Genomic DNA, 19,918 nt, shown 5'->3' on the forward strand with positions numbered 1-19,918 from the left:
AACTGAGGTTTTTTTGCATTAAACATACAGACGTGACTTAATATTAAACTAATGTTTTTATAATAAAACAAATAGTGTTCCTTCTGTAAATCATGAATAGTGTTTTAATAAATTGAAAGTGTTTTAATATTATTATTAAAACTAATGTGGCATTGTATTTGTATCTAAGGAATGATCTATGGTTTCCTTTTTTACTTTTAATACGAAATACGTCGAGACACGTACTTCCGGTCTTATCAACTAGTAACGGGACACTACTAGAAAACTCAATAAAGGATACGGATGATAATAAAATTCTAACAGGTTGATAATAATAGCGACCTAATTGTCAAATTGTAAATGCTTTATTTTGATACACAGCTCTTGATTGTGTCTATCCGATTCGTAAGACATTTCAGGGAAATCTACAAAGTGTTTACATTTAAACTACAAAGCCTTCATTTTGTTTAAAACAGTAATTTTGTTTCCTTCATGTTTGCAATTAAATTTTGAAAAAATAAAACAATAAGATCAAGATTACATTAAAACACAACTTTCTGTTTCATCGGCTTGCAATTTTTCATGAGATTTTATTCAACCAATCAGCGATCGCATTATCTGGAGTGTAGACGTAACGGTTTTTCATTGTTCATTGTAGACGAATCATTTAGGGATTTTTAGTAGACAGTACCAGTCCTGCAATGTTGGGTTGCCTAAACTCGGCGGTTACATGACTTTAAAAATATCTTTGTTTGCCCGTCTGTCTTTGGAAGAACCAAAGCGAATTTCTAAAAGAATATTTACTTATAATTTTCGACTTTTAAATTTTACAACTTTTTAAAATGTAACGTAACTATTTTCCCTTATGGAAATTGAAAACCAACTTTCTCTGAGAAAGTCTTCATAAGTCTGTCAAAAGTTTAACAGACTTATAAAGACTTTTTCAGTTTTTTTTTTATAAAAAATAAGTCAAACTGTTTAAATCTTGTTTTTTTGCGCAATTTGGCAGAAAACCAACTTTCTCTGAGAAAGTCTTTATAAATCTGTCAAAAGTTTAACAGACTTATAAAGACTTTTTCAGAGTTTTTTTTATAAAAAATAAGTCTTGTTTTCTCTTTATTAGAAATATTTTTGGCAAAGACAGACAAAGGCAAATTTCCATAAGGGTATTTCGTAATAAAGTCCTTTCTTTAAGTAAAGTTCTATACAAATCGTTATATAAATGGTAGTCTTTTCGAAGTCAGTTGAATATATAAAAAAACGCCTGGCAATAAAATTTAATGATTTTCATAGGCACCCTAAAAAAGTTTTCTACTAAAAGTATAAAATTATAATAATTTGTATATAATGTCTTGAAAATTTATGTATATGTTCATTTGGCCAACAACATATTTTAATTATTTATGTCCTCATACTTTTTTATTATGTTGATGGTAAATTTCGTTTTGTTCCTTTCAAAAGGTCTCCAAAGTGCCATGTTGTAATAATATTATTTCTCCCTTTCGCAATTGTAGTATCAATAGAAGGTGCCTATAATAAATTAAAATTACTTGAATCACGCCAAATTCCGCATTACTGTACTGTCAACAGCTGAGATTTATTGCCCAGTGGCCCAGTGCAGCTGTGTTTCTATTTCGTTTACCCGCGCGCGCATTGTTCAACTGGACATATACATTTCTACTACCTCCACGTTTAGTTCGACCAAACCTGTATATGGATATGGTTAAATAAATATGGGAACAAGTTTTTCAAATATTTAAATGCCGAGTTGCTGCATCAGGGACCGAACCTGGTACATAATGGTTTTTCAATTGACATCGGAAAGACTATACATAAATATATGGTATATAAATAGTATAAAATGAAATTAATGAATTTTTTATTTTGTTTCATCAAATTTTGTCAAAATAACATTCCGAATGTGGAAATGACATTTGCACTGAAAGACTCAGAACCGGAATTTTCATTGAACCTGTCAAGAAATTGACCAACTTATTTTGGTATATAATATTTTGATAAATATCCTACAAACTACAATAAATTTTGGCAAATTTTGGCGATATTTAATGATTTTTAATATTTATTCACTAGTACCAATTTTAGTTTATAAGTTTATACATTCCACAATTTTAACATTTTTTTTGGCTTAAGTGTTTAAAGAATATGTTCCAAATTGGTGTTTATTATTGCAGTTAAAATAAATCAGACATGTTATAACTGTATTACGGTTTGTGTTTTTTTGTTATTAGTATGAACTTTTATTGTAAAAGTTGGTAGTCTTAAAATTGACCAATAAATTGACTGATCATAGTTTGTGTAACAGTTTCACAAAAAATGTATTGAGCCAAAAATTGGTAAATGTAAATCAACTTTTACATTCACATTGGTAATTTTGTCTAAACTACTAAAAAAGCAATAGAAAAAATCAAAATAATTTCAGCCAAGATAGGGCATATAACTTATTTCAAATTTCCCATAAAAATCAACGACTGGATGTTACAGGCAAGTGACTTGAAATCCTCCAGTGGTGTGATATGTATTAATACACACAATAAATATAAATACTATACAGCGGACTTAAACGTCAGTTTCAGAATTTCTTTTAAAGAAAAGAAGGAAAACGTTAAGTACTCTAAACCAGCGACTAGTTCGGAAACTGTTCATTGACAACTGTCATTGAAGTCAATTATGTTGTCATGTTAGAAGTACCAACAACATCCAATAATAGTGACATCACTTATGTGTAAATTTTTGTAACACGCAAACTCTCATAAACTATGTATTTTAATGTGATAATGCGAAATTAAATATTTGTACCTTTTTTGGACAACTGAAAATCAACTAAATTTTTTATTCATTATATTTATGTAAATTTTTATTTGTTCTTTTCCTTTTCTAGTGCAAAGGACGCCTCCGCCAGAACCCGAACCATTTCAAGAACCAGAAAGAGATAATTGTGGTAAGTTCATATTTTTCCTGCATATAATAGTTTTTTCATACTAGGAACTCTTTAATTAGCGCTAAACAACTTAAAAAAAAAATTTGGTGCTTTCCAGATCCTGCCACACCACAGATATTAAGCAACATAAACTCTGACAGTTTCGAGGCTCTCTCATTAGACAACACAGTGAACAACTACAGAAACTCGCCCCCACCCGCCATCAGTACTAATAAATATTCCCGATCCAAGTCCAACCTTGACCAAGTATACGTAAGTAGGTTAGTGAAGCAGCAGAATCGAGAGAACATCCTGCCTAACATAAACAAGACGAAACCTGTGGCAAAATTTGCCCTCCAAAGGCAGAGCAGTTGTAAGGATGTCCCAGAGGCTGCGCCAAAGACTGTCAGTATTAAGCATAGTGTTTCCGAAGCGAATATCAATAATGGTGGGTATTAAAACGTATATTTGTCTCAATTTATGTATCGTTTGAGGTACACAAAGTTCACTTCTGTATAATATATATTTTTTTAGGATCGGTGACCTCTAGGAGTGCATCTAGGAAAAACTCATTTTCCAGACCTAGTCGAAACTCAAGCGTACCTAACGTATCTAAGATACCAAACTTAAACAGTGCCAGAACAATTGAAAGAAGCACGGGAAAATCGCTTCCAGTCAGTAATGCCCCTGTCGATATTTATGTCAGTTCAAAAATTTCTCCGGAGGAAAGGCCTGCGGAGGAGGACGAATTTGTACCCGTGTCCATTGACAAACCTGTAGGATTAGACTTAGACGACTTTTTACCTGTAAGTGTTGTATTTTTTAGATTTTTATTCTTTGTTTTATAATTTCATTTCTTATTGCAGAAAAACCACAATACAATGGGTTTCCAGCAGCAGTTATCTGACATGTCAGAGGCGGAAGTACTGGGTGTTATTATGAGAGGCCATGAGCCCATGATGGGCATCCTGTCGACTCGACAAAGGAGCCTGAAACTAGTCGTAGCTCAATATAGGAGTAAAGATATGAAGTCTGCAATAGAGACCGCCTTGGTGATGGAAGATATGGCTGTACTTGTTGATATATTAGGAGTAATTAATAATAAATAGTAAGCACAGTTTTTCTTTTAAGCATAATCGAAATATTCTCGAATTAGAAATCCATTTAATTTTTTTTTTGTTGCAGTTCTTTGTGGACGCTGGATCTCTGTGTTTCAGTATTACCCAGAATGCCAGACCTTCTTCAAAGTAAATATGAAACGTAAGTACTTACTGTTACATTTATATTGTTTTTTAAATTTTTTAGAGTTGATTGACTATATTTTCTTTCACAGAAAAGTAGCAAAATATGTGTCAGGATTCAGTTTGTTTCCTGAAAATTTGAAGTATCTGAAAAAATTCAGTAGGTATTTGATCACAGAATTATCCTCCTTAAGGGGTAATTCTATGTCTAGCCGTTAAATTTTAAATGCATGTTGAAATTTTAGTCTAACAGATCCGTTAAATATTAATTATGAATTTTTATTCTATTTAGAGCGATCGTTAAGATAAAATAATTTTAGCAAGTTGTTAAAAATCTGATGGAGCACCTAGTTTAAACGTCTTAATTTCAATTACAGATTGTTGATAATACTGAATCAGAGAAAATCTTTCTTAACTTTACACAAGAACTTAGTGGGTAAATGGCAACAGTATGTATAATTTTCAGAAAATGTATGGTTTTTTATCAATTTAATTTTAAAAAACTGTTATGCCTATATAAAATTTCTCTGTGAAATTTCAATCTCTTTCCCAAACACATTGGGCTGCTCCGAAACAACTAATGGGACACATAGATACCAGTTGGAAGGGAGGGAATGACTTTCCTTTTAATTCCTAACTTGAATATTACTGACAGATCTCATTAGAAGGAGTTTGTGTTCGATTAGAACAATTTTCAAACGAAAGTACGTTAGCATTAGGGTGGCCCAAAAAAACGAATATTTTTTTCTTGTGAAAATATGTTAGTTTAACATGTTTTAAGAACCTCTCAAAAAATCTGTTCAAAAAAAATTTTTTTAAAGGTCACTCAAGATTTTAAAATATTTCCAAAATCGTCAAAAACTGAATTTTTTTTTTATTTTTTTTTTCGTTATTTTAGTGTACCTATGTTTTCGAGCAACCTCTAAAAATAAATATCAACGAACTAATAATTTTTTTTATTGAATTTGATGAACAAAAGAATAGGAATAAATCACGACACTTAAATTTTAAAAACTAAAAATTATAGATATTTGATACTCACAGTGCGGTAGCAAATTTTGCCTCGAAACATTTTTTAAGTGTCGCGTGATTTATTTCTATTCTTTTGTTCATCAAATTCAATAAAAAAAAATATTAGTTCATTGATATTTATTTTTAGAGGTTGCTCGAAAACATAGGTACACTACTTTGAATGTTAAAATAATTATGAGTGACCTTTAGAAATTAAAATATCAATTTGAAATTTTCAGAATTGAGTTTTTTTCAACCTAGAAAATGATAAAAGAACGAGAAAAAAATTTAAAAAAAAATTAAATTTTTGACGATTTTGGAAATTTTTAAAAATCTTGAGCGAGCTCTAAAAAAATTTTTTTTGAGCTGATTTTTTTAGGAGGCTCTTAAAACATGATAAACTAACATATTTTCACATGAGACATGAAAAAAAATTCGTTTTTTGTGCCACCCTAACATGTATGCTTCTTTACTAAAACGAAACAATATTTCAAATAAGACCTTAAATAATCATGGGCATAACTCAGCGGGCAGGGGCGTGCATTATCTTTGTCTTATCGGTAAGTCGGTTGCTACCTTTTTTTTTTAGAATTGAATCAAAATGTGTTCAAATTTTTCAGTAAGTCGCTGATTGCAAAAGCATTTTTTTTAGATGCTTCCATAAAGCTTGCAGTCTGGACCCATCTCAAGCAAAAAAGATACGTCCATGTAGATAATTCAAACAATTCTTATTCCGCAAATTTCCTTGAATATGTCTAATTTTTAATCTTATGTTATTATGGATTCATATTTATCACTAAAAGTACATTTTTCACCTACGATCCATATTTTCATTTTTTCTTGTGTGTGTTGGCTCTCCCTTATAGCTCATGGAAAGTATAGTTTTAAAATATATGAATGTTTAATTATTTACTAAGCGTAATAAAATTAGTACTAATTTAAATTATATTTGAAAAAGTGGATGTACACATAATGACGCAACACATGTACGATTTTGAAAATGTAATGGTGGAAGAGCTACTGGAGGAAACCAATTTTCTAGTGAACTAAATGTTACTGTTGACTTACCATTGACAAAAATTACATCAGTTTTTAGAATTTTTGACAGATGACTCAATTATTTGACATTTGACAGTCCTTTGACGTTTAATTTTTAAATTAATTGCTTTAAGCTAACAGAAAAATGCAACATTTTATTATTTCATAGTTACCCAATATTCATTAAATGTCACAAATATGCATTACAAACCGAAGACATCTCTTAAGTTATCAAAAATATCTAAAATATGTCGTAATGTAAATTTTGACACTCTGTGGTTAAGCTTCTTTCTTAATTTTCTGTTTTGATGAAAATGAAGACTTCGTAACCTATACTAAAAGGTGAAATTTTACCATATATTTCCAAAAAATTTGTATATTCAAACGATAAACATTTTGAAAAACGTATCTCTGCGGACCAAAGTTCATCAAATGTCCTAGATTGCCCTCTAGGGAGTTTGTTGTGAAGTGATCGCAGTTGCACTTCGTCGGAAACGCGTAGTGTTTCTGGTACAAACATATTTCATAGTTTTCTGCAGTATGTGTTGCTCTTTCGTTCGAACTTTTAGTTTATGTACCGACGGATAGAGGGCGGAGGTAGCTTTATGTAATTTGTGTTGCATAACTTAACGAGGTCGCTATTAAACTATTCTATATTAATAATTTTATTTCCGTTAAAATTTTCATATCTCTGTTCTTATACATAATTGAAGTAATCTATATTATGACCATTCGGGATTATATTATGTAATTATTTTATTTTGTGAATTCAAACAAAAGAATTTTCATTGTTATGAATTTTTCTGTTGCCTTATTCTTGTTTTATAATAATATACTTTATTAATATACTTTTGTGGACTAATTTTAATTCAGTAACAATTAATATATTTTTAATAGTTCTCGAGAATAATTTTAGTACTTAAATTCAGGCCCTTCGTCAATATTTTATTTCTGCAGAAAGTACATATTACCATTTTACTTTAGCTTCATTCGAAATCATGATTTAAGTAAACATATATTTCTACTTGCACCAGTGGCGTCCGTGTGAGAATGCCGCAACATTTTTTAAAAATATTGTACGCACTGACTTTCCCGTTTTGATATTTTTTTAGAAATCCGACATCAATTCTGAATGAAATTGTATCTCTTCATTTTTTTTTTGTATGATGCACCGTTTTTGAGGAAAAAAATAAAACATATTTTATTGCAAGTTGTGTATTTTTAATTTCTATTGATACATTATCTTGTAGGTTACTGTCAATATTTCTAAATAAAATACAACCATCAAATTTCGAGTCAATATCTTTAAAACTTTTTGAAATAATTAATAAAAATAAATAAAAAATTTAAATTTAAACTATCTGAAGCGAAGCATATTTTGAACTACCTTTATATGAACTTTTTTTAAAAAAATAACTTCGGCAACCACCCCTAAAATATTTCGCACTTACTAACAAACACCCTATATATATTAAATAAAAAATATTTTTTAACATTGTTAAGACGACCAGATTTTTCTAATTTATTTTATTACAATGATCATTATTAAAATTCCTGGAAAGATGAAGTATCACAATCAAAGTTCTTGTTGCCCCAAAAAGGCCAATTTATATGAAAAAAACTTAAAAATTAATTCTTGTATATTAATTATACATAGAAATATTGAGGTATTGCATACAAAATTGAAAATACATGAAAATTAATTAATTGCCTAAAAATGCATTGAAAATTTGAACTTATATTTCAAGGTTCATAATGAGGGTTTTGCTCCAAATTGGTAATTGATTGCAGCACTTCATAAATATCTAAATATTTTATTTTTTTATTTTCAAGAGTTACTCCATCCCATTTTCTTTCTTCGAGGCGTACGTTAAAAAAACCTTATTTAAATTTAAGTGTATGGGGTGTCCCAAAATTCAAGCAATATTTGAATTTTGTGACATTTGTGCGGTAAAGTGTTGCCAACGAAAAAAAATTACCGCTGCCAGTTCAGGGTTATTAAAAATGGAGCACTACACTAAAGAAATACTTTCGTGTTTTCATTGTCAAGCAATATTTAAAAAATAATGTAGGTTTGGCATCTGCAGTTTGCAATTTTCGTATGGTTGCATTAGTGATTTAACTTCATCAACTCTGAAGAGATCAATTGGAAAATTCAGGGAGACTGGATCAATTGGTGATCTTAAACACTCTGGCCGTACTTCAATAAGTCACAAACTGGATATTTCTAGAAGCTCTCTACAACGTATTCTCACGAAATATTTGCTTCTTCATGTTTACGAAGTTCAAATCCAGTTTTTTGTGCCTAAATTGTAAGATATGGATGTAGACTATATGTGGTTTCAACAAAAAGGTGTCACATGTCATACAGCACGAGAAACAATTCAATAATTACTGCATGATTCATTTCCTGGTCGTGTAGATCATGCGATTTATTGCCGTTGGACTTTTTATATCCTTTACATCTGTATAGTTTAGGCAACGAAGTAAACATTCACTCACTACCCTTCTTATTGTCATAAAGTAAGCTTTAAATTGTTGTAAACTCTTTTAACAATTGTGCTTACACGTGATGTATAATGTAAATCTCAATCTAAAATAACTATAAATTTTTGGCACTAGTTATTGATTCGAAAATATAAATTTTTAAAGTAATATGGGGTCTATTATATGCAGATATATTACGTTGGATTTGGTATCATTTTCATTGGACAGATAGTAGATAGGTAATATAGCATAAAAATGCAACTAAAAAATTTAGAAAATTCAGGAGTGTGTAAATAGTAATTAATGGTTCAAGAATGGGTCCTTGTGGAACTCCACAGTTGATTAACTTAAGTTCGAAGTATTGTAACATTGAAGCAATTTGAAAACGTTCCGCGTCTCGACCAGCTCCCAAAAGCGATATTTGCCGAATTACACGGTTATAAAATAAATTTACAACGACAAACGGCCAGAGCATTAGTTATTCATTGACGCGAAGGGCACGCGACCCAACGGACGGGACCCAAATCGAACGTTCGACGGCCGGCACGACAATTCGACACGTCCAACCCTTTTCGTTTCTGTGAGAAAAAGCGCCCCGATACCTGCGACGGCCCGTGTTTGCATACACTACGCGGCTGCTCACTCATATTCAAATTTTCGAGTGTCCTCCACGTCAGAGATGAAGAGGAGTGTTTTGATGTCGGCAACTCGACACCGCTCCGCGTTTATTGTCAGCGTGTTGATGAGTTTGTCACTTCGACGTTGGAGACTGTATAATGTTCCGTGTTGTGAGGGGATGGTAATGAGGTTTAACTGGTGACGGTTGTTGAAAATTTCATTGAAACAGATTGATAACTGCGAGCTGCGACGTACGTGCCATCTTGCCCATAACAATTTAATTAAGCTGTTTGAAGCTGTTTTTAATACATTGTTCAACAGAAACCATTTACAGGGCAATAATTTAAAAGTAAATAATCAATAAAATGTTATATCCTAGAGATAATTTTTTACAATATTTAAATTGAGTAAAATGTATCAGCGCAGATAAATATATTTCAACAGGAGATCACATGAAGTAGAAGGAACATTTCAAATTATGACTATCAAGCGAAACTAAACTTCTGTAACAACAAAATACTGTTTAGCAGCATTCAACAAAGTTGACAATCTACAAACATTTATGTCACAATTATTAGAGATATTATTAAAATAAGTTATCATCACATATATTGGTGATTTAAGTAATGTTAGTGGGATTAAAATTAAATTAAATTAATTGTTATGGCGTAGCGAGAATTCAATCTGGGTAAGTACATAAAAATTAATCTGAGAACTGACTCACCACCATCTTGACAACCTCCCAGTTCTGCCGAGACCTAGTCGTTACCCGCTGCTGATGATCCCAGCCATGTTCATCTCAGCGGTTTAATAACCTGGAGTCTGGAAATTAGTATTTAGAAGTAACTCCAATATCTCCCTTCCAGTTTTGGTGCATTCTCCATTCGGTGTCTTAAGAACCTCGAGTTTAGGGTTCCTCTTTATTTTTATTTTCTTGGACCATAAAAGTCTCACGAGTTTGGAGGAAATATAAGTGTCCGCCAGGCAGTGCCCCATGCCTGACAGAAGGCTAAATACGATGGGGTGCGCCAAGTTCCCCAAAGAGATCCTTCGCGATGTGACATTTTTACCTACTCCCGCACCATTCAGACCTTGGCACGATGCTTTTCCACCTTGGCTTGGGTAGCTGAGCTGTTTCTTAGTTTTCGCTACTCTCCCTTTTACAAACTATTTCATGAGACCAAGTTTAATATGGAGCGGCGGAAGTGGAATTTTTGATGTATCAACCAAGGGTTCACGGATGATGTTTTTCAACTGTCGTTGGAAATATGTTCTTTTTGGCCATACTTTTTGTCTCTAATATCCCATAGATGTAAGAAACAGAGATGAAAGATGAAGTTGACCTTCCTCTTGTTTTGAAAAATAATACTTTCCGTATTTTCTGTATTTAAGGATGTTTTTTCGCGATTAAAGAAAAATGGAGGGTGATGGAGCAATTCTGGCCCATCTTGAAGATAAAACTTGCGTGCCCGAACTTGTAATGTCACATCGTCCAATAATTCGGGCAACCGGTTCTCCAAAAAGTCAGCATATGTTGGTCCATTTAGTCGTCCTTCAAAGAAATAGGGACCCACAAGTACATCGCCTATTATGCCAGCCCAAACATTTACCGAGAACCGATGTTGAAAATGAGTTTCCCTAATCGCGTGAGGATTTTCATCGGCCCATATGTGCATATTATGGAAATTCACTTCATCACGGGTAAATGTCGCCTCATCTGTTACACAAACATAAGCAGGAAAGTCTACTTGATTGGCACATTGCCGTAAAAACCATCTGCAAAAACGCATTCGTTGATCACAATCCGGGGGTAAAATCTGTTGAACTGGTTGCAGATGATAGGGGTGCAACAGCTGGCGCCTTAAGATGCGATGTACGGTACGAGATGAGGTTCCTACTTGCTGTGCGAGTCGTCGAGTACTAATTGTGGGGTCTTCGTCAAGATTTTCCAACACTGCATCTTCAACATTAAGGTTCACTTGCTGACCACGTCCTTCTCCTCGAGGAATAACACTTCCCGTATCTCGCAGCCGCTGAACGCACTGTAGGATTGTATTTGCACATGGGGGGTGACGTTGTGGCCATCGTTCCCGGTACAACCTAGTCGCCGCGAGCGCATTTTCTCCGGCTGCACCATACACTAACACCATATCGACACGTTCGGAAATAGTAAATGCATTGTTTTCTCGGTTCATTGTAAAACTAGTTTGTGCACAAACTAAAAAATTAAGCAAAGTAAGAAATAAGAATCTCGTTTTTAATGTAATCGGCACGCTATTCTTATTTTTTACTTCTTTATAAAAATTACACTGTCACTATCGTGGAATTACAAAATAAAAACTTTTATCTGGAATCTTTCACTTTTTAACACTGATGGGTCGATGGACGATGCTTAATATTTAATAATTAAGTGAATAATGAATTCAATACAAATACAAAATCAGTTGACTGCACAAATTTTTTGACAACCCTCTTTTAGTATTACTAGTATTAAATTATACCGACTTGAATTATAAGGCGGAAATACACATACCAGTAAAATATGTAAATAACTTGCATGCTAAGAAATGGCATGTGCCGGCGGATGGCACACTGCTGATACATTTGCAAGTAAAATGGAATGCCTCGTTAGTATTATGGCTTATTGGCATATCAGTAGGTAGCAAGTAGACACGTTCCGACATGCCACTTGAACTCCCTCGAAACCCCCCGCCTCACATTGCATGCCAAAAAATCAAATGATGTGCAATTTACTTGCGCGCCTTTTACAGGCATGCCTTTTAATAAATACACATACCAAGAGCTATCTCCTGCAAGCTACTTGCATGCTATTGTGCAAGCAAGAGGCATGTGTATTTCCGCCAATAAAGTTGCATCTCGGGTCGCATAAAAACATTTCCAAAGTTTTTAATAAATAACACAGAGTCGGCCTTCATTTTCGTTAAATAAATTAACTTTAATTTACAAAAAAAAAAACGCGAAGATAGAACTTTTTCGAATAGGACTTTTCTATTACAGATATCATCAGGAAGCTGTAGTTTAATTTTTATAGATTATACACTCCACACCCTGTATAAATTATTTTATTGTATTACCCGTTTTGCGAGCAATATTACGTCACATCCTCAGACCACCCACATAAAACCATTCATACTTTCGGATTTCTGACTTAAGAGAATTTTTTTGCAAAGACCAAATACATTTTTTCTATTTTCGTTTCATGAATTCCTTAATCTTTTCTATACAATTCCTATAAAAGTAACTAAAACGATTACGTCGACCTTTTGATCATCCCGTAGAGTGGATACTCTCTGTAATGAACTTCTTGCGATTTAAAAACGAGTCGAGATCAATTTAGGAAATGTTAAATTTTGCATAACACCGATTGTCCAACGCTGCCGAAAAGAATTGTTATTTAGTGCGTCACGCCCGATTGAAAGGCAATCGGAGCCGTCCCCGCCGACAATGGGCACGGAATTTGAATATGCACACGCTGACGGGAAAGCAATCGTCACTATTATGACAATAATAAGCGACTAGCCCGCTGGGCCGGTCCGACGGCCGCCCCATAAATTGCCGTATAACGGGACGCTGTTTGGAGAAAATTAGCCGAACGGGTTGTGTTCGTTAGCTGTGTGAAGCCGTGGCCGAGAATTTTCCCTTGATAAAATTGCAACTACGATATTTTGTGACAGAAGGAAATTTTAAATCGAAGATTCAATTGCAAGATGCTTAGCTGGAGCTGTGTGATTTATTTAGAAATCATATTGCAGAGATTGTAAGGCAAGCAAAAAGCGCACAGCAAAAAAGAATTGACAAATTTTATAATGAGCACCGCTAATTTCTTTCTTATACCTACAATTTCTTAAAAAAAATAATTCTCTAACACGATTCCCTTATTATTATTTTTTTTTCAACTACCAACGGCGTACGGTTGGAAAACCATTTAACATCCAAGTTCTTCAGACCGTGAAAAAGGGGGTGGCTTATAACAAACATGTAAATAATTGCCAACTAATTAGCGATGACCTGCACGAACACATTGGAAACAATTTGTTAGGAACGATATTTCATATCCTTTGCCACGGGAAGTGTCAGCTGTTGCTCTTTCAGCCAGTCAAACGAGCGGAAATCGATCATTACTTAATAAATAGTTCACCTAAAACACGAACGTACCCTTGAAATATGCTTTTTTTAGTCCTTCATGAAATATTGTTCTGTTCCGTTTCCGTGTATATTTTGTGTTAGTAAATTTAATTTCGGCAGGGGTTATTTGTATTTTATAGGTATTAGTTGATTTTATCTCTTATGAATTTCAAGAAAACTGAACGGAACTGAACTGAACTAATGGAATAATGACAACCTAACGCGATCTGACTTGTTCCTGAAATGTTTGGACGAATTCGAAAGTAAATCGAAATACAGATAATATATGACATATTCCGAAATGCATTTTTTTTTTATTAAAACTAATAATCATTCTGAAACAATTGACGCTTTATGAAATATGTGAGAGAAATCTGAAATCATTATGCATCTGGAAAAAAATAATCAACCTGAAATATATTTTACGGTTTCCAAAATACACCTGGAAAAGGTGTGGAAACCAGTAAGATATATGAACAAAACTGACATTGCACATTATTAATCGTTTTATCGTTTTTAAAAAATATGCCACTACAAACTCCTATTAAACTGAATCAATATAATCAATTTTTCGTAATCCACTTATTACTATGTAAATGTAGTTGAAGTACGATTATGCTAAAAATATCAACAACAGAAGTCTCATCTTTACAGCTTCTTATTTTACAGCAAATAAATGTCAGAAAAATGTTCCATAAATACGAGGGACAATATTTTCCTAAAAAAATTATTTTCTATAATCTTTTGTTTTCATTGTATTAGTGTCTTTTTTTAATGCATTGTTCCAAAAATAAATAACATATGTGTCATATAAACTAATGCAATAAATTAAAGGGTCAAAAAAATTTCCGAAATTTTTCCGTGATTTTTGACAGACTGTATTTAGGTAAAAAATGGTCGTATCGGGAATTAAAATAAAGCATTTTGAAGCTCTAAGATTCTAGTTTTTAGATCTTTCAGTCGAAATTTTTTAGGAGCTACAGTTATCATGCAATTCTAAGAAACAGCGCGGACTTGGAAAAATTTTTTTCAGCTAAGCCATTGCGCGGACCAGATAGCTTGTTTATTCAGCTTCAATTTCCTTTTTTTTTTAAATTACGCTACGGCCATTTTTCATCGAAATATCGGACTTTTAATGGAAAAGGACCCCTTTGTCTTCAGTCATCGATATCTCGGCGACAAATGGTCGTACAGAGAATTGAAGGGCAGTTTCGAAAACTGTAATAAACGTCCTATAACATGCTGCCGCAACTTTTTGAAAAAAATTTTTTTTCATCTTTTACACGAATTTTAAAAAACGGGGAAAAAGGGTAATTTCTGTTTTTTTGGAAAATTGACGGCTAAATTAGAAATATTCACGAAATATTTGTTTAAATTTGTATATCTGAACATGTTCCAGATCCAGACAGATAAAGCTTGTGCTAATAAGTGTTCCAATTAAAGGTAAAGATCCATTGAATCGATTTACAAATATATCAACGAGTAGTGGAGAGACTGGAAGTTAATGTTAATAAATACCCCAAAATTTTAACGCCACTGGCTATTTTGAAATTAATTTTTTTTTCTAACAATTTACTGTATTCAAAAAATGAGCTGTTTCTATTATTTTTTTAATTAAAAAAAATTACGTACGCACACTGTTGAATAAATTTAACAAGATTAAAAGTACCTAATTGTTAAAAAAAGAAAATTGCAATACGATAGACAATTCTCAATAAGGTGTAATCATCAAAAATTCAACAGTCATTAACGTTTTAGTTATTTTGCTAGCTGCGTTTCTTGCCATTCTTGTAATAATTAAAAATTTCTACGGCAATGATGTTATTGTCACTATGTATAAAATTCTACTTAGAACAAAGAAAAAATTCTATTTATAATTTTTTTTAAATAAATATTTTTAGAAATATTTTTAATTTATTCGATTATACAGGGTGGTTCATTAATAATGGGACAGAGCTTAAGGGCATGTTGCTGACCTCAAAATAGGGCGATTAAGCCAAATATGCCTTATCCGAATGTTTCTCCTTTTCGATCTACAGGGTGTTAAAGTTGAAAAAATATTTTCGATTTTTTAAAATATCTTGAGCATTTTTGAACGGATTGTCTTGAAAGTTTGTACACCTATGTTTTCTGAGGTGGCAATTACGGAAATGGTAACTATTTTGCAATCACATCTAGGATGCGCTGGTTGTAGTGTTCCGTCGGAGTAAACATATGTCAAACTTTTTTGTCCTTCAAAAATCTGAATTTCCAATAAGAAATTATTAAACTACGTTCAATTCTAAATAAAAAAGATATACCTGTTAAAAATCGATAAACTTAACCGTTTTCGAAATAAGAACGATTTACTATTTCTTTACAAAATTATTTGTTTGAACGTACGCCTTTAAATAAGATGACTTAAATGAAGTAGGCCGCTGTCAATGAAATGTCATGTATTATTTATGTCAATTCTAAGCAACTTATAAATACTAGACAGTTTAGTTCTTCTTCGTTTGTGATTTTTTTCATTAAAATGCCGCGTCATAATGATTATTCGTTTGTTGAAATGAGAAACATGGTATGTGTGTATGCCCAAGAAAATTATTGTGGTCGTCATGCAGCAGCGAGGTACTTGGAGTTATATCCAAATAACAGACAACCTAACCACAAGCTTTTCAAGACGTTGTACGACAGATTAGGAGAAACGGGATCATTTCGCCCTAAACGAGACGTTGGAAGGCCTAAAGTATTAGCGGCGGAGCAAGAAGAGGATGTTTTAGTGCGAATTGCCGAAAACACGCAAACAAGCACACGCCGAATTTCATCAGCTACTGGTGTAAGTCAGCCTTCCGTCTTCAGAATACTCCACAAAGAAAAATTGTATCCTTACCATTTTCGTCCGGTTCAACAGTTGATGCCACAAGATCCTCCTGGTAGATTTCGGTTCGCACAGTTTCTTCGTCGGCAACAAAATGCTGACCCTACATTTTATAATAAAATATTGTTTACGGACGAAGCTACATTTACCCGGCGCGGTGTATTTAATTGGAGAAATAGCCATTCCTGGGAACTGGAAAATCCTCACTTGCCACGAGAACAACATTTTCAGCATGAATTCTCAATAAATATTTGGTGTGGAATACTTTCCGATAACATTTTGGGACCATTTGTGTTACCCCGTCCACTTAATGGGGAAAATTATTTAAATTTTTTAACAAATGACTTGCCACTCGTTCTTGAAAATATCCCCTTAAATTTACGGCAAACCTTTTGGTTTATGCATGATGGTGCTCCCGCACATTACTCCCGACCAGTAAGAGAATATCTTGATATAAGTTTTCGAAACCGTTGGATTGGTCGCGGCAGCGAAGTGCCTTGGCCTGCGCGTAGCCCTGATTTAAATCCCCTAGATTTTTATTTCTGGGGTAACGTTAAATCTTTAGTTTATAAAGATGTTATACATACTCGAGAAGAGCTGTGGGCAAAAATACAAGAATCTGTTAACATTATCAGAGACCAACAAAGAAGTCTATTCAGTGTCAGACAAAATTTTAACGAGAGAATAAAAAAATGTATTGAAAACAATGGTCGCCACTTTGAGAATCTTTTGTAATTAGACTTAAGCATAATAAAATTTTCAGTTGTTACTGTGTTTGTCTTAATTCGTAATTAAGTCATCTTATTTAAATGCGTACGTTCAAACAAATAATTTTGTAAAGAAATAGTAAATAGTTCTTATTTCGAAAACGGTTAAGTTTATCGATTTTTAACAGGTATATCTTTTTTATTTAGAATTGAACGTAGTTTAATAATTTCTTATTAGAAATTCAGATTTTTTAAGGACAAAAAAGTGTGACATATGTTTACTCCCACGGAACACTACAACTAGCGCATCCTAAATGCGATTGCAAAATAATTACCATTTCCGTAATTTCCACCTCAGAAAACATAGGTGTACAAACTTTCAAGACAATCCGTTCAAAGATGCTCAAGATATTTAAAAAAATCGAAAATATTTTTTCAACTTTAACACCCTGTAGATCGAAAAGGAGCAACATTCGGATAAGGCATATTTGGCTTAATCGCTCTATTTTGAAGTCAGCAACATGCCCTTAAGCTCTGCCCCATTATTAATGAATCACCCTGTATAAATAACCTTATTTTGATTTAAGAAATAGATAATAAACGTTTGTTTTTTGAATAAAATTTTTCTCTTTTTTTATTAGAAACCATATACCTAAGGAAATAATTGCGCTTACTCGATTTACAAAACTGAAAAGTCAGTAGCGCCGAAGTTCATTAAATTGTTTCCTTCAGTTAGGTAAATTATTAGCTCAAGTTTCATCGGTCTACATCGAACAACTTCAGAACTATTTGCATGATTTTTTTTTTCTTAAAATTGAACACACTGTATCTTGGAAACTAAACATTTCCTGATCCATGTTTATTAGAACTTTTTTCGTATTTTGAACAGTTCTATCACCAGATGAGGCGTGGCTAATCCGGAACGCTCTCTATGTGCTACAAAGATTATAATATTTCAAGCCCTAACTGAACACTGTATTGCTAACGTCGAAAACATTTTAATATTTCGCACATTCCTCTTTGTTCCAGGTACATGACATCGGCGTGCGACACGCTGAAGTTGATCCTCAAGCTCTTCGGTTCCGTGATCCGGAACAACATCCAATGTCCCGTCGGCAGCTTCGGGGTCGACATCCCCCGGGAAGAACGCTACCAGAAGTGCGTGAAATGCTACGAATTCCTCAACAAAATCAGATCGCTCATCGTGAAAAAACAATCGCTGCCCGGCGGCTTGGGATCCTCCTTAAGGGAGATCCACACGCTGATGCAGAGCCAACTCGACTGACGTCCGCCCAAAATGTCGCTGCTTAAGTTCAAAAACGCCAGCGTTTAACGACAGGGTTGGCGAATTTCGACAGGATTGGAAAATACGAGCTACGTCTAAGTATTAACAAATAACCGAAATAGAGACGAGCTTCGTAGATTTAGCGCAACAATCCGCGTTGGGAGTTATGAAAATTAACGCACGGCTCAAATTGGCCGTCAGTTTCGAGGGTTTTACTCACGTGTTGAATGGCACCGCGACTGATTAGGAAATACTAAATCTAAACGGCTTCGAGAAATCACTAACTAGTATCACTGTAGACGGTTGTGTCCTCTGAAAATACTTGTCCTTAGGTTGGGTGTAGGATTGTATGCTTTTACTGATTTTGTACGATTTAAATGACTTAAGCTTTAAACAAAACAAATTAATAACAGTAGTGAACCAGTTTTCTGCCAAATGACATCTAACGGGGAATATTTTTATTTAAATATATTTAGAGATGTTCTGGCTATTTTACACTAAATTGAGATTTTGTTGCAATATTTCCTCTATGCTCTAAAACAGTGCTTTGTGACATACTTTATATACATTTTGTTTTATTTGTTACGCTTCTAATATTTTTTCGATTTTTCGTTTTTATTTTATCATGTATTGCGAGAAAGAAATATTATTGCCTTTAAACAGACTTTAGTTCGTGTTGGTCTGAGAAAACCAAAAATTATTATGTGGGTACTTCATTTTTACATATTATAATCAATTACGTATATTTTATATTGAAAATTTTGGCCATGGACTATAATACAGACCTAATGATCTTCATTTAGAAAATATATTTCTCATTTCCGGTGATGAATACTAATTATGGTACACCGTTTGCATATAAATGTGTTCTTGCTCACTGCCGAAAATGATTTCCCTTACAAAATTGTTCCCCTGTACAGTATTGCCTTGTTGGTAAAATTTTAGAGTTTATTTACATAAAGTTAAAGCCTACCAGAATGCAGTGTGAATACTAAATTTTTATTCCAGTTCCGTTCATATTAAGAATCGTTTTATTTTAAACGTGATGATTTGTCTCGTCTCTCAAGTTACAAGAAAATAATGGGACGTTGAATAAGTTCTCGCTGGTTTTTCGTGAAAAGTAGTGCTTTATTTTAATAAAAATTAATAAAAAAAATAGGCCGCTGAATACATTTAATCGCTAGCTACTGCTTTTTTTTATCTTTCTGGCAGTATTTTAATTCTATGTCGGAAAAATGACTCTTCTCTTGAAGATATCCAAAAATCGATCCTTTTTTGACATCTTCATAAGAATGGAAGTTCTGCTCAACCAAACCACGTGCCATCGATAGGAACAAGTGATAATCAGAAGAAGCAATGTCTGGTGAAAATAGCGGATGGAGTAGGACTTTCCATTTAAACATTTCCAAATAAGTTTTCCATAAGCGACCATTTTTCCTTCAATACTCGCTCAAATGCATCAGTTGTAGTCGATATAAATCTCCCGTGATGGTTTCACTAGGTTTGAGCAGCTCATAATAAACTACACCCAGCTCATCCCACCAAATGCAGAGCAGAAGCTTGGAACCATGGATATCCGGCTTTGCCGACGATGTTGACGCATGTCCA

The 19,918-nt window shown here is 33.3% G+C and overlaps 1 protein-coding gene across 1 annotated transcript in view; it reads left to right on the forward strand.

The window, feature by feature from the left end:
- LOC108907983 (katanin p80 WD40 repeat-containing subunit B1-like) overlaps window positions 1-18,327 on the forward strand; it is a 34,395-nt gene extending 16,068 nt beyond the window's left edge. Inside the window, exons 4-9 of the mRNA XM_018711875.2 lie at window positions 2,879-2,938; window positions 3,036-3,365; window positions 3,452-3,723; window positions 3,784-4,025; window positions 4,103-4,177; window positions 18,055-18,327. Of these exons, the coding sequence (XP_018567391.1) occupies window positions 2,879-2,938; window positions 3,036-3,365; window positions 3,452-3,723; window positions 3,784-4,025; window positions 4,103-4,177; window positions 18,055-18,310 (1,235 nt within the window). The 3' untranslated portion in view covers window positions 18,311-18,327. The remainder of the gene's footprint in view (window positions 1-2,878; window positions 2,939-3,035; window positions 3,366-3,451; window positions 3,724-3,783; window positions 4,026-4,102; window positions 4,178-18,054) is intronic.
- The last annotated feature ends 1,591 nt before the right edge of the window (window positions 18,328-19,918 follow it).

This window comes from Anoplophora glabripennis, unplaced genomic scaffold (genome assembly GCF_000390285.2).
Source record: "Anoplophora glabripennis isolate ALB-LARVAE unplaced genomic scaffold, Agla_2.0 scaffold256, whole genome shotgun sequence".
NCBI lineage: Eukaryota > Metazoa > Arthropoda > Insecta > Coleoptera > Cerambycidae > Anoplophora > Anoplophora glabripennis.